The sequence below is a fragment of the Lonchura striata genome, chromosome 1, assembly GCF_046129695.1.
Source record: "Lonchura striata isolate bLonStr1 chromosome 1, bLonStr1.mat, whole genome shotgun sequence".
In the NCBI taxonomy this organism is placed as follows: domain Eukaryota; kingdom Metazoa; phylum Chordata; class Aves; order Passeriformes; family Estrildidae; genus Lonchura; species Lonchura striata.
The window spans coordinates 6034363-6049547 of record NC_134603.1 but is presented as its reverse complement, the minus strand read 5'-3'; the positions used below and the strand labels follow the sequence as shown (position 1 = coordinate 6049547).

At 44.4% G+C, this 15185-nt stretch overlaps 1 protein-coding gene across 1 annotated transcript in view; it reads right to left on the bottom strand.

The window, feature by feature from the left end:
- The window catches only part of COL22A1 (collagen type XXII alpha 1 chain), a 219088-nt gene that overhangs the window by 88758 nt on the left and 115145 nt on the right, over positions 1-15185 (bottom strand). The window contains exons 16-19 of the mRNA XM_021532468.2: positions 12534-12587; positions 10401-10445; positions 5843-5896; positions 4576-4629 (exon numbers count right to left, since the gene is read on the bottom strand). Of these exons, the coding sequence (XP_021388143.2) occupies positions 4576-4629; positions 5843-5896; positions 10401-10445; positions 12534-12587 (207 nt within the window). The remainder of the gene's footprint in view (positions 1-4575; positions 4630-5842; positions 5897-10400; positions 10446-12533; positions 12588-15185) is intronic.

The window sequence follows — 15185 nt, the reverse complement described above, 5'->3', positions numbered from 1 at the left end:
ACAAGGGGTGGCCATGGCCACCAGGCCTTTGTGACTCGCGGTCACTTCGTGTGCAGAGGCCATTGTGACATGGGTCCATGCAGTGACACAGAGGGCTCTTGTAGGGCCAAACCTCTGGTGTTGTCACTCCCAGGTGAGCAGTTCTCTGAGGAGGCAGCAGCTCTCTCAGGAGGCAGCAGCTCCTCACGAGGAAGCAGCTCTCCCGGGTGCCCTCGGCCAGTGTTGGTCAGAGCACAGCCAAGATGTCCAAGAGACACGTGGTGAATGCCCACGGCCAGTCCCGTGAGGGACAGCCGCTCCTGTCCAAGCGGCACCAGGCGAGGGACAGGAATGGAGGGAAAGGCTGCAGTGGGACCTGGGGAGGGCTGGGGGCAGAGGCCGCCAGCCAGGCCAGGCTCCTGGCCTTGCTCTGAGGAGAAGCCGGTGCCAGGATGGCCGGGGTGAAGCAATGGCCCAGAGACTGCGAGCCCAGCTGGGAACCCAGCCCGGCCTGGCCGCCATGGTCAGCACCTGCCTTGGGGCCAGAGCTGGGCTTGACACCATTAGGACGGACATCGTGCTCGCACAGCCACCTCCATCTCTCGCCTCCTCCTGTTTCCCACAGGTGCCCCAGAGGCTGCCGCAGGAGGCAGCGCGGGTCACCTGGAAGACAATCATACCCCTCCATGGGGACCATGTGCTCCCCCGACTGGTCACCTCAGGGAGCCTCCCAGGGCATTACACACAGGAGGACAGCCTGGAGATAGGGCACTCACTGCCCCGAAGTGGCACAGTCAGACAGCCACAAGTATTGTCTGTGTCAGACTTGCCACCTCTCCACGGCCCTCCATTACCAGTGACACTTCCCTGCCAGCTCCGCCCTCAGCTGCAAGGAGCAGAATCAGCAGGGATCAAGCTGCCCCCTCTGCCAGCAGCCCCAGCCACCTCTGGGTCTTTTCCCAGAGTCAGAGCACGGTCTGCAGGTCCTGTTGCCAGCAGCCACCGAGAGCTTGTGCCACCTTCTCCATGGGGCACTATGGCTGCTGACAGGGCCTGGGAAACACCTTCCCCAGACGGCTCATCCGCGAGGGTCTGGCAAGGGTCAGCGGAGAGGCAGGGCCATCGCCTGGCACTCCTGCGACGTGCATGTGGCGTGACACTCCGCACAGGGACCCAGTCTGCTTGAGACAGCCGGAAAACACCAAGCCTGAGGAACACAATGAGGTGCAGGAAGAGCACAGTGTCAACAACTGCAGAGACTCATTTAGAGGCCTTTCCCCAAGCCTGTCTGAAGACAGATGCATCATGTCTACCTGGACCCAGGACTGGTCAAGTCCCTGTAGAGAGGCAAATGCAGAGTCCCAGGTGATGTCCAGTGCTCTTGGCTGGGCCAAAGATGCCACAGAAGAGCCAGGAAACTCTTCTGAGCTCCTCTCTCCTGCCCAGTTGGCAGAGCAGCAGTCTGTCTCTGACAACTCACAGTGCTGGGACAGTTTTACAAAAGAGACAAAGAGGAAGGAGGAAGAGCACCCAGAAAAAGAGGTTGCAACAGACACGGACAGTAATCCTCAGAGCACATCCCTTTCACTGTTGAAAGACCAAAAGGGAGAGTCAGAAGTTTCTGCCCTGGACAAAGATCCCTGGGATGAGGGGCACAATGAGCTTTTGCCCATGTCAGAGCCTGAGGAATGCTCAGACTTCTCAGCTTCTCCCTCATCTGGAAGCCCCTGTGAGGACAGGGAAACTCATCAGCTGCCCGAGCAAACTGCATGTGGCAAGCTTCTGTGCACGGGGCGTGAGGATGCTTCACAACATCTTCTGAATATCGAGGCAGAGGAGCTGGAGAAGTTGGAAGAAGATATCCTCTCCTCCCTGGATGCAGAAAGGCCCTTGGTGCAGTACATCCTTTGCAGCGGGACAAAAGACTGTGCAGGAGAGACCAAAAACTACACACAGTTTGTGCCTCCCGACTTTTTTGAGGAGCTGTGGTCTCTCTTTAACAACCAGGATGCACCATCCAGGGACACTCGAATAGACCAGCTACTGGCAAAGTGGGAGGAAGAAGAGCTCCCTGACAGAGAGACTTCAGGACAGGGGGACAGCGTGCCAGAGAGCACCTTGTCTCTTCCACTGCAAGAGGAGGGAGCAGAGCCAGCAGCTTCTCCCCTGGACAGCGATCCCTGCAACGAGGGGCACAGTGAGCCTCTTCCAATGGTGCTGCCCGAAGACTCAAATATGTTTGTGGTTTGCGCCTCACCTGCCCATGCCAAGGAGGAGGCCGGCGCAGCAGGCATGGAGGCTGGCCATGCCCAGGCCACCCCTCCCCAGGAAAAGCCCTGTGGGGATGAGCTGCCGGCAGGACCTTGCCCGGTGCCTGCCCAGCCCCTGGCACGCAGCGTTCCTGCCTGCCCCGCTGGCAGCGCGGCCGTCCCGCAGCCCCCGGCCCCACGGCGATGGCGCTCCATGGCCAAGAGGGCCCGGCGGGCTCTGCGCCGCCTTTTCTCCTTCAGCTGCCTCAGCGGGCAGCTGGAGCAGTGAGCCCAGGGCCAGCACCGCAGGGTCGCCAAAGGTGCCTCAGGGCTCACCCTCAGGCCACCACTTGCCAAAGGCAGATCCTGTTGTCAGCCCCTGACTGGCATCCAAAGGAAAACAGCATGGAAGCCTGGTCAGGGAGAGCTGGCTAAGGAAGAATGAGAGCACTGCCTTTTAGAACCAGATAGAAGCTGTTATGTGTAGTAGATAGAATTTGCACCTTTTCTAATATTATATAGGTGATATTGAGTAGCTAAGATTAGAATTTGATTGCAAAATAAATAATTTATTTTTTCATATTAATTTGGCTGGACTAATTTTCCTTTTTAACAAAGCTGAGTTTAGGCCCGGTCTGCATTGGGCTGGGGGGAAAGGAGGAGTGTATCCCCACTCTGCCCACAAGGTTGCATTTGGAACTGAGAAATGGTCTCTGGGTCCTGAGCATTGCAAACAAAGGCAGGCATCCTCCTTTCACATGATAAATTGGAAAACACCTCCCTCAATAACCACAGCAAGGACTGGAGAAAGGTGTTAACCCTGAAAGAATGACCTGGGGCCCTCACCTCCTCAAGAGACCCCCAGCACAGACAAGCACATGGTGAGGAAGAACCAATGTGATGCCACTGGAACCAAGCATCTTGGACTGTCTTCTACTCCATCTCTCTCCCAACTCCTCTACCCCCAATTTCCTTCTCACCCTCCTCTTCTCTATTCCTTTCTATCTCTCTTCCTCCCATGTATTATTAAATAAAATCCCCATTGTTGTGTTTGGTAGATTGTCTCACTGGCACCTTAATTCGGGCAGAGGCATCTCTCATTAGTCCCATCTCAACAGGGCCACACATCTGCACACAGCGCTCGAGGTGTGGCCTCCCCAGGGCCCTGCACAGAGACACAATCACCACCCTGGTCCTGCTGGCCACACTAGTGCTGACACAGAATGTCATAAGGCCTCGGCCTCCTTGCCCACCTGGGCACATGGCAGCTACATTTAGTCACTGTCAGCCAGCACCTCAGAGCCTTTCCCACTGGGCGACTTTCCAGGCAATATTCCAGGCACTCTGCCCCAGCCATGGGCACTGCAGGGCTTTGTTGTGGCTGAAGCTTATAGCCCAGAACTTTGCCTTGTTGAACCTGGTGCCATTGACCCTGGCTCATCAATCCAAAATACCTGGTTCCAGCCCTGTGTCTTGAGCAGACATGACATCCACTAGATCGGGCTGCCCAGGGCCCCCATCCAAACATGCCTATTCTAAAAAGAGCTGATGTTATGTGAGAAGTAGTGAAGAGATACAGACCAGCCACTCTGAAAATATCAGAGCAAGGAGACAAGTATGTTCTGGAAGCACCAGTTGCAGCTGGTTTACAAATATGAATGAAGTGTTATGAACTCACGACTGATCACTACTGCAGGAAGAAAATAGTGGGAATTGGTTCCAATCTCTGCATTCTTGGATAAGGGTCACTGACTTAATCCAGATGAGAAAAAGAGGAAGAAATACAGAACTGGCCATGCCTTTCCACTCCTGCCGAAGTGCTGGGTCGGAAATACCAAAACCACAGCATCATCTCTATCAGAGAGGGAAACATGAGGCTGTCCTGAATACTTTAACAACTCTGAAAAATAACAAGGTCAAAATTGCTGCTGAGAGAAGTGAATAATTATTTTGCAGGTAGGAGGCATTTTGTTGTCACTGAGTCAATTCTACATCTCCTGGGTCAGAAAAACAGCTTCTACACAAACATATTGACATTTCTACTCACATTTCTTAGATGACGAAGATTTCCTGGCCCAAACTACTCTCTATTTCTTTCTATTCTCACTATCAGCATTAGACTAAGAGAAGAGGAGCCATAAACAGATACATTTTAACACTCACTCACACTCATTTCAAATTGAAGCCATGTCAGAATAGTGAAACATTTAAATATATATAAGCTTTCATCATATACAAATGAGATAAATATTAGTACAACAGCCCTGAAATTTCCAGCACTGAGGGCCCAAGGAAGACTTAACAAATGTGTTTCTAAATCCACTCTGTGCATCCCATCCCAACTTACCTTGTCTCCTTTGGTCCCACTAGCACCAGGAGGGCCAGGACTGCCAGGAGGGCCCTATAAAGAGGCAAAATTGAGAGAAAATTCTTTGTTTCTAAAATGCAGGAGAAGCACAAGACTGCAGGCATTGGCAGCAGAGTGATGTCCTGTTGCATTGGGAGTGAACTAATAGAATACATGAAGCTGGTTTGACTCTCCTACACAGGTAGGAAAGAGAATAACAATGGAGCTGCCACAGCAACCACAAAAACACCAATCCAATTTCATCTGATTCAGAAGAATTGCAGTTCAGTGAGTATATCACTGTCACACAAAAATTTTTTTATAAAATTCAGGCATGAAGATTTACCCTCTTCTAAGTGTCTAGACATGAAAAAGGAAGAAATGCTTAAGAAAACCCAACTCCTGTAACAGGGTTTCACTTGGAGAAATTGTTCCTTTGAAGTACTAAACAAAAAGGATCCATTTTGACATTCCTCTGCAATTTCCTACTTCATCTGCATTTGCTGCAAGTAGAAACCAGTTCTTTATCCATCTGTAACACTGGAAAATATTTCCATCCTGCAAGGATAGTGATAAACACTAACTAGACACACACTTCTTGGTACAAGGTAAGCTGTGGCTGAGGAACAGAGCAGGATGCGGATGCTGCAGCCTGGAGGTATCATGCTCCAGGGTGGCAGTGATTAGCTGCGTGGCTTTTGGCAAATCACTTCTGTCTTTGCTATTTAGACCAGAAGGTCCTAGGAAGAAAAGGATGCTTCTCATTAAATATAATTCCCTGGGTAATGAAAACAGTCTTGTGGAATTTGCTGATAGCAGTTTTAAGACAAAGCAGTGTGTGTCTGATCAGCAGAAATGTACTGATCTTCTAGGCCATTTTATGTTTTCTTTTTGTTTTAAAATTGTAAATAGTTCCAAGCTTTTTTTTTTTTTAATTGAAAACAAGCCCAAAATATTAGATGCAGTTCTCTTCCTTTCCTGTTGTGAGCTTAAACAACTGAATTTTTCTGAGTGTTTTCATATGTATTTAATGAAAATTAAGACAAACATGTAGACTATCACGTTTAAAGGACTGGCCTTTCCTCTAAGTTGCATTCTAGTTTAAAAGCAAACAAACAAAAAAAAAGAAAACTGTGGTGCCAAACATCCTCAGAATAGGGACATAATTGGGTACTGTAATGATTCAGCCAGGATTAGTCTCAGTTTTAGGGTCAACTTCCACTCTTTCCAACAAAACACTTCCAGTTATTGAGCATTTGCCACATACCTGTTTCCCCTCCACACCTGGCTTTCCAGGGAATCCATCCAGACCTCTGTCTCCCTGGAAAAAGAAGAGAAAGAACCACTATGATTTAAATCTGTGATGTTTAGTACGCTGCCCTGAAGGTGATGTCCATACTATCTGCTCCAAGAGTAATGAACAAGGACAGAAATTCCAGCCAGTGCCATAGCAAAAATAGCTGAAGTTTCTGCATCTGCACCATGAAAAGTTGCTGCAACCAGAAGCAGCTGTGTGCTAGCTTTCCATGTTGGCATCCCTCCTCTGCCTGCTGAGGTGGTTCGTGTAAACTGGACAATGTGCTCCAGGATAATATCAGCCCACCACAGCTCCTATAAAAATAATAAAGCAATCCAGCAATAGGTCAGTTTTACCCAGTAAAGAAAAATCTTTCACTTTTCACCTTTTCTTTCTGTAACCTGAGGGAACAATTAATTATTCTTATATGTCTCCAGAGCTGGACAGTCCACAAAGTCCATATACAATGGATTTCACCACTTTATTTTTATTACTTGAAGATATGTGTTTTTCCCCTGTACCTAAACATAATTTTTTTTTTTTTGCAGTTCCAGACTAGTAAGTCTTTCCCTGACCCCCCACAGAGAGAAGTGTTTCCTTCATCTTTGCAATGATCTGTTATGTATTTGAAGGTTTACAAAACTCTGCTTCCAAATTTCTCACAACTAAACAACCATAATACTTTAAACTTATCTTCATGGGCATGTTTGTTAGTTCTCTGATCATTTTTATTGCTCCCTTTTGTGCAGTGTCCAATTTTTGCACACCTTCATTGTAGCTAGGTGCATGAATCTCAAAACACCTGAGGCTAGCTCTGAGCAGGAATATATTTTCATGTTTCATAGACTATTTTTTTGTTTAAATCCCAGGATAATGTTTACTTTACACCAAACCCCCTTTCACAAGACAGCTCCTTGATCAATTGTTCCCAATCCATAACTGTAATTTGTTGTCCTCTGAGTATGAAACATCCTGCAGCTGCCCCTTCTCAATGTCATCTTCTGCTTTGGGGGATTGTTTTTACAGGATAATTTTGAATTCTGACCCTGATCTCTACTGTTCTTTCATATTCAAGCTCAATATATTTCCTATTTTATAATTGAGCTTCTTGATAGAGATAACTGGGTCAATTACATACTTCTGCTGAACTTCACTTTTCTCCTACTGATTGTGGCCTTTGACCATTCAATCTCTTTAGTTTAAAAACTCCTAGAAACAGGGACTTGTACTCTCTAAAGTCCTTAAAGCTCTGAAAAATGAAACACAGATTTTGTTTGGATCCTTCACACACAGCTGAATATAAAACTATCAAACACACACACAGTGCCAATGTTAACATCAATGTGCATGTAAAAACAAATTCTACAAATAGAACCAGTGACAGAAAACGAATAGTTTTATGCTATTTTTTTAGTGGTTTTATATATCTTAAACTCTGTTAGATCACTGTTATTACCTACAAACCCACACTTAACGGCACTGGATTTAAGTAGCTTCTTTTGTAAACTATGTTGATTTGTCAAGTCAGAAATGGATTTGCTAATCAGTATTTATTTTTCCACCTTAGAAAGTCAATCAATCTTCTAACATGAATGTTATTTCAAATTATATATTCAAGGAGTGAAATCAGAGAGACCTATATCCTCCAGAAAGCAGCTGAAAATCAGTGTCAGACACCCAGATCAACTTGCATTGGAGATACAATTTCCACATTAGTGCTTTTCTTTGCACTGCCTGAACTACAAATATCCTGAATTTAAGACTTTCAGCAAGTAACAGCTTGGTATATTGCTGACAAAATGTGCAGTGTGTTCCCAGGAGAATTTTTAGCATCAATACAGCAGCAATGAGTACTTCACACACACTGGTTTAGGTGCCAAAACAGAAAAGTGTTGATGTTCTTACTGCCACCAATGGGGGCTGGGAAAGGCAAATGTATTATTTATACAAGCAAATAAAAAGCAAGCTATTTGAAAACATTCCAAGCAATTGTTTTCTGCTGTTTCTTCAGAAAAATCTGTCATTATAAAGACTTTTTATTATTTTTCCATTCTTTAAATAAGTGTACTCAGTGAAAGGTACTTTTCTTCCAAAAGAGAGAGCAAACACATTAAAGTTTCATTCTCAAATTTTCACTTTAAGATTCCATTTCTTTCTCCTGTGTTCTACTGTTTTTTCTTCTTTTAACCAGTAGAACAAAATGGTGAAGATTCACAAGCAGCTAGGGGAAATGACAATTCTACCATAACTTCAGTGCTGCTCTCTGACCTCTACCATTTAGAAAATATAATGATTTGTTGGAAAAAATGATTACCCAGGATTCTGTAGGGCCCTGGAAATAAATGCTGAAGGAGAAAAAAAATCCCACTGCAGAGGGATCTGGCAGCAGCAGACCAGTCCTGCTGCCTTCTTACACAATCCCTTCTCAGTAAAACAGACAAGGTTTTACAGGATGGGCACAGGATTATGCAGCAAAAGCAATGCCCTTTGTCACACTGAACTGCTGGACATGCCTAAATTAGAATACCAAGTATCACATACAGATATGGCTCCTGTTAGCAGGGCAGTGCATCATAATTCATCTCTGGAGTCTGTCTTAGCGTCTGCAATGGGCTCATTAAATGCAAAAGGGCAAGGGATATCCCTTATATGGTGCAGTGCTTTTCCTAAAGTGCAGGTGCAATCTGTACTACTGGATTTGGGAACCTCACTATAAAATCTCAACATTTACATGTGAGATCCCAGGATATGTGAATAATGCAGCAAGATGGATGGGATACATAGGGGTTTTTTGGTAGTAAGGGGGAAGACTTGATAAAACAATACTCAGTGCATGAACTAGTGCTCCCATCTGATATTATAACCCCCTTTCTCTCCAGGCACAAAGAAGCACAGGTTGCGTAGGTGTCAGTATTGAGGTTACAGACTGAAGAGCAGACAAGAAAATATTTGGCCCACTGAATTTACGCCCACTATTTTCACACTAGTACTGACTGGTAAAAGTTCAAACACTAATAGTGGGTGCACTGAGACCATCATTAAAACCTGGAAAAAAACTAAAGCACAATTGTTGTAGCAGAGATTTGGCTGCTTCAGGGACAAAAAAACCCAACAAAACAAAAGAAAACAAAACAGAAAAGACAACAAAACAAAACAAAAAAAAAAAAAAAAAAAAGGATGGGGGAGCATCTCTAATTGTGCAGATCCTTCTGATGAAACAAAACCTAATTCATTTCTTCCCCACTTTAATCTTCTTCTACTTAGTCAGTTGCCTGCCCACACACAGCTCCAGCTTCCTCTCCCATCACAGTGATGTCAGAAAGATGGATTTTCTTCCAGGAGCCAAATATCCCAACAGATTAGACAATGTTGCCTCTGGAAAAGCAGCAGAGGCACTGGCTAGACACAGGACACCTATCCAGTTCTGCAAAGGGATGAAGGAAAAGCATGACAAAGATAAAGTACAATCCAGCCCTTTGCTCTAGCTGCAATAACCAGGATAGGTAATACAAAATATGATCATGGCTACTTTATCATAAACAGCTGAGAGGATGTTGGTAAAGAGAAACACAGTATCTCACACTAAGGGTCTACTGATAATTTTTTCCAGTAGGCAAAATTTGTTAATTGCTGGGTTTCCTCTCCAGAAGAAGATGGAGACTGAGAAATGGGAACAGAGCTATGCCAGCAAGATGATGACTCCCTCCTTTACACAAACACAGACAGAGATGCCAGACCCTCCCTGAGATAAACCTGTGTCAGGACCAGCTCAAGTCATAAGCAAGACAGAACATTTCTGGGGGGCCCTGAGCACTGCCAAGCATTTTTATGGCAGAAGTGGGTGCACATCTCAGGTCTCTCTTAATATACTGAGCAAACTGAAATAACTAAGGCTTTGTGCCTGCCCAGCACTCCTTTTACATGCTTATTCCTGGTATAAATAAGCATTTGGTCTTTTGCTGGAGCCACAAACATGGTTCAAATCCCAGAGTGACCTGTACTCTGTGAAACAGCTCTTCACAGTCAGAAGAGAACAAGAAACTTGGAAGCAGCTCCATTTGGTTGAAGCTTTTGACATAGTGCAAATTACCTGGCATTTACAACTAGTGAGTTTATGGGGATGGGAGAAGAAAGAAACATAGGAAGTTGGATGATGTGAAAAATAGGAATGAGATGGGAAAATGTTGGATGCAGACATAGTCAGTGGCAGTCAGTGACCATTCTCAACTCTCATGTTGTGCACACAACATGGACACCCATTCAGATCTCCACACTGGCAACCTCCACTCCTGTCCTCCCCACTCTCCTCCATCTCTGGCTACACACACACAAGAAGTCCCTAAATGTGTACTTAGTAGGCAGCACAGATCCCAAAAGCCCTCCCATACACCCATGGGATGTGGAGAGCACTTGAAAGTGCAGCACAGTGAGGAAACTCCATCCCTCTCCAGAGCTGCTGGCCTGATAGTCCACTTCACCTAATGGACTAAGGAAAAGCCTGTCTTTTCCTACCATGCAGAAGGAATACCTTGTCTCCTCGTGTTCCCTTTTCTCCTCTTTCTCCTTGTAGACCCTAAAAATAAAAATAAATAAAGATTATAAAGCTAAATCCAAGTAGAGGCATAGTTACCTCCTCTAATTAGTCACCAAATCAGTGTGCACATCTGCACAATCAATTCAAGTGAACCTCAAGGACATTTTCTGTGTTGCCAGTCCTCAAAGTTGGCTGCAGGCATGATCTAAGCAGACTCACAGAGCAGGGACTGCTTGTGAGCCCAAGAACATCTGTAATATTATATTGCCTGCAGACACACGACCCTCCTGCCAACACCAGAGTGGAGGGACAGGGAACACACCACAGATGCAGATGGTCTGGAAAACAACCAATGCTCTGCATTTTTCAAGTTTCTTGTAAACAATGAGAACTTTGGTAAAGGACAGTACTGATGAGAAAACCTATCGCATAAACAAGCAAGAATTCCCATTCTTGGTGGGTTTGGATGTGGTAGCCAGACAGACAGCAGGTAGTTTTGAGAACTGGCAAAGGTTAGATGCACTCTGTCCTGGGGGCCCAGCACATTTTTGTGCTGTGAATGCAATGCCAGTGTTCCTCAGGACTGCATAATTCATCTCCTCCTAGCTACACCAGGAACATTACTGGAGCTCAGTTTGATGTGGCACTAGCACAGGCAATCGATTCAATGGGCACAAAAGGATTTCATCTTTCCTTGGCTCAGCAAATACCTTGTATTTTTATCTTTATTGTAGAAACTGAGCAATCAACTAATAGCTATAGAGAGATAAATATGATCAGACAGTAGTGACCTCTCTAAAACTGCCAAAGCTTATAGTGCTTCTTGCTGTAATAATTTAAACTGAAGTTTACTTTACCCTACTAAGTGGAGTCTTACCTGCAAGCTAATGAGAGCTCCATGTGTGGTTATATTTGACCCTCAGGTTGATTTACATAATCATATAAATGGGCAGGGCTATTTATACTAGAGCAGGTTGCTCAGAGTCCAGTCCAAGGTGGCCTTGAATGTTTCCAAGAATGAGGCATACACCATTTTGCCAGACATCCTGTTGCAGAGTTTCACCATCCTCATAGTAAAAACTTGCTGCCTTATAACCAATCTAAATCTCACCCCTTTTACTTTAAAACCATTATCCCTTGTCCTATCACAACAGGGCTTATTAAAACGTTTGGCATCTTTTAAATATTGAAAGGCCACATTACGGTCTCAGAGTCTTCTCCAGACTGAGCAACCTCAACTCTCAGCCTTATCTCACAGGAGAGGTGCTACAGCCTTCCTGCCATTCCCATGGCCCTGTTCTGGACCTGCTCTCAGAGGTCCATTAATCTTTCCTGTGCTGGGACCCCAGTGATGGATGCAGCACTGCAGGTAGGGTCTCACCAGAGTAGAGCAGATGAGCAGAGCCATTTCCCTCACCTGCTGCCCATGTTGCTTTTGGGCTCTGAGTGCACACTGTCAGTTCATGTCCAGCTTTTCATCCACCAGCACCCCAAGTACTTCTTGGCAGGGCAGCTCACAATCCTTTCATCCCCCAGCCTCTGGGAGATGACCCTCATCTGGGTCAGAAAATCTCAGAAAATCCAGTCAGCCTTTCTAACACTGGCTTAAAGTCTGTTCACCAAGCTGGGACAACAAGACAGAGGTGCTAAGTGGATAGAATCTAATTTATTTTTGTCTTGCTGTCTGTTCAGTCAATGCAGATTTGTCCCCTGAGCCCAAAGGCTATTCCCTGAGAGCTTTCAAAATATGACTGGAAACTTGCTGAGAGGGGGTGTATTTTTCTTGGTGTTCTGATGAAGTTTTCAAACATCATATAAATGGTGCATCATCACAGACCAAAGCAATTGCATTAGTGTGGGAGCATCACAAAATCACCAGCAGTTATCACAGTAATCAGGTAATTTCTGCTGACACCTCTCTACTGGCTACAGGTTTGTTCTCATTTAAAGACACAAGAAACAGTGAAGTCAAGACAATTTCACCATTTGGACATAATGTAGATAAGTGGTCAGACAGACTATAAACTGCTTAATAAAAAAAAAAAAAAAGTATATCTGGGCAGAACACACAGAAAAAGTAAAGAAAGTTTCTAGAGCATTAGAAATTGAACAAGAGCCATGACTTACCGGTGCACCTACGTAGCCTTTAATGCCTGGAGGACCCTGTCTTCCCTCAGATCCCTGGCAAAGAATTGAGATATAGTAAACCACCAGAAACACTTTCACATAAAAGACCAAGCATAGAATTAGTTAGCTAGAAATGCATGTTGCTCTTCTAGGCTCACATTGAGGCTTCTTGAGTCTCTCAGAGTCATGTCTTACTCTCCAACTACTTACCCAAACTGACACTCTAATATTTTCCTTTGTCCCCTTAGACATTAGCCAGTTTTATACTTCTGCTTTCAGACCTAATCTACAAAGGCAAACTGTCCCATACAGGTTTCTCTACAGGGTTTTTCAGAAGGTTTGGCAATGTAAGCTGTTGCATACAACACCTGTTGGGTCTCCTGGACACTGTTAATGGAACAAAGCAAAGGCATACCTTGCTGCAAAGTGACCACAGTCTTCAAAATGTTCTATATTTTGAAGAGTAAATTCAAAGAAACAGAACTAGATATTCCAAGGTTTATTTTTACTGGTAAGAAAAAATGCAAGAGGAACAGGTACATTTTATCAGTATTTCAGGTGACTGTGCACTGACTCACCCTGGAGAATGTACACCATAATGGAGAGTACTCACAGTGTGCCTTTATGTGTCTTACAATGCCTGAAAATCATCTGGATCCCTAGCTGAACAGGCTCAGCCCTCAGAACTGTCCCATAGAGACAGCCTGGGCCTGTCAAGTTGACCTAGAGAGCTGATTTGGCATCTTATATCACCTGCTTGAGTGATTATTTTCTTACTTACATCACTTCCCCTTCCCATCACTCTCATCTGTCTAACTCCTGTCTAACACTAATTGGGTAGCTGCAATGGATAAGGCTTCAAAACAGATCAAGATATTATTACTAAATAATTTAAAAATTATTACTAGATTTTGTAGTAATAGAAGTTTCATATTAAAAGGTAATAAAATTAAAAATGCAAGATGTGTTTGCAATTAATTATTAGCAGAACTAAGGTTTTTTTTTTTCTCCAGTCAGGTTAATGAGAGTAGGATTCAAGCACAAGCAAAGATAGCTCCAGGATGAGAAATGAGAACCCCTGCAAGGTCAGGAAGCATTGCAAGTCCTCTACTAGCAGGCATGCACCTAAATCTCTCCTTCAGCCTGCAGAAAAATACTACTACCAAAGTCTAGGCAAAACCCCAAGAGAAACAGAGTCCCACTCCAAGACATCCAAATTGCAGAAATCTAATTCAGTCCTGTTACATAAAATGTGGATGTAACACTCAGCAGAAGTTACAGAGAAACTGGGTTTGTCTGGATGAAATGTGCTGAACCCATTCAAGGCCTGTGCTGAGATCATGTCTGGTAAACCAGAGAAGCGTGAGACCTTCGACAGCTTGAGCAAGCAAGAAGGAAATTTGTCAAAATGAAACTCTTACCTAATGCTTTTTATTTCAAAGGATTGATTTTTTTTTTTCCCCTCACCCTCTGTTTTCTCTATTAAGTGCAGATAACTGCCAGTTCAGATGGGAATGCTATAGCTATGTCTGTACCACAGCAATGACAACCACAAAGAAACCTCTTTATCCTTTTATTAGTGATACAGGGGGAAAAATGAAGGAAAAGGTTGAATATTTGATGCAGGATATTGCAGGCTAAAGGGTCTGATCTCAAAAATCCAAACTTTATTTTGCTGCTATAACATGGTACAATGAACAATGTGAGATATGGTCCTTTTTCTCTGGACCTACTTATTCCATTTAAATTAACCTGTGAGGTACCACATATTTATGTGGGAGTTTTCCCCACTGACCAGTGAATATTTCTTGCCATCTCAGACTACCATGACATCTGTAACCAGAAGCTGCAATACCTCAACACAAGGCTGATTTTGATAACCCTTCTTTGTGTCCAGCTTTTAGCCAGGAATATCACACATCCTTTTTGGGAAACAAATAAGTTTACCCTCTAAGTCTGATGAAAAAGAAAAAAACCCACTCCAAACCCTACAGTTTTATGCTGAAGATGCTAGGAACAATCTCCCCCAGAGACACCACTGAGAAGCAAAACCAGTAAAACCAGGGATGACATACTGAGGCCATTTAATTCCTGTAACCTACACATGAACCCTAATGGGCTCAGTGACCATTTCTGTAACTCTTTGGACTGAAATTGCAGTACCAGAAATCTGGAGTACTCTTATCTGTGCTACTGGAAGCTTCACACAATTAATGAGGTCTGTAAAAAGTACAAGACAACTTCTTAAAAGAAAGTGCTGGCAATTCCCACTGAAGCAAAAGGCTCCTCAGCCAAGGAGATAAAAGGGGCTGAATTTCCTGGGGCACAGGTATCATTGCTGAGCACACACTGGGCTTGCCTGGCTCAATGCTAATGAAGATGGATTGAGACAGAAAGGATCACAACCCAACCAACCAGACAAACTGCAAGGTTGCTCTCCATGGAGCCTGGGGTAGAGCCCAGAGCTGCTATATTGATGCTGATAACAAAAATAAGTGATCTGACAAAAAACTCTAAATAATCATTACACCAGTAATTGGAGATGTGACCTCTCTAATTGCCAACTCCACTCATCCTTATACACCTTGTTCCACATTGCCAAGGTGCTCAGGCTTTACAGGGAGGAGTAATGTGGATTCCTATTTTAGATTT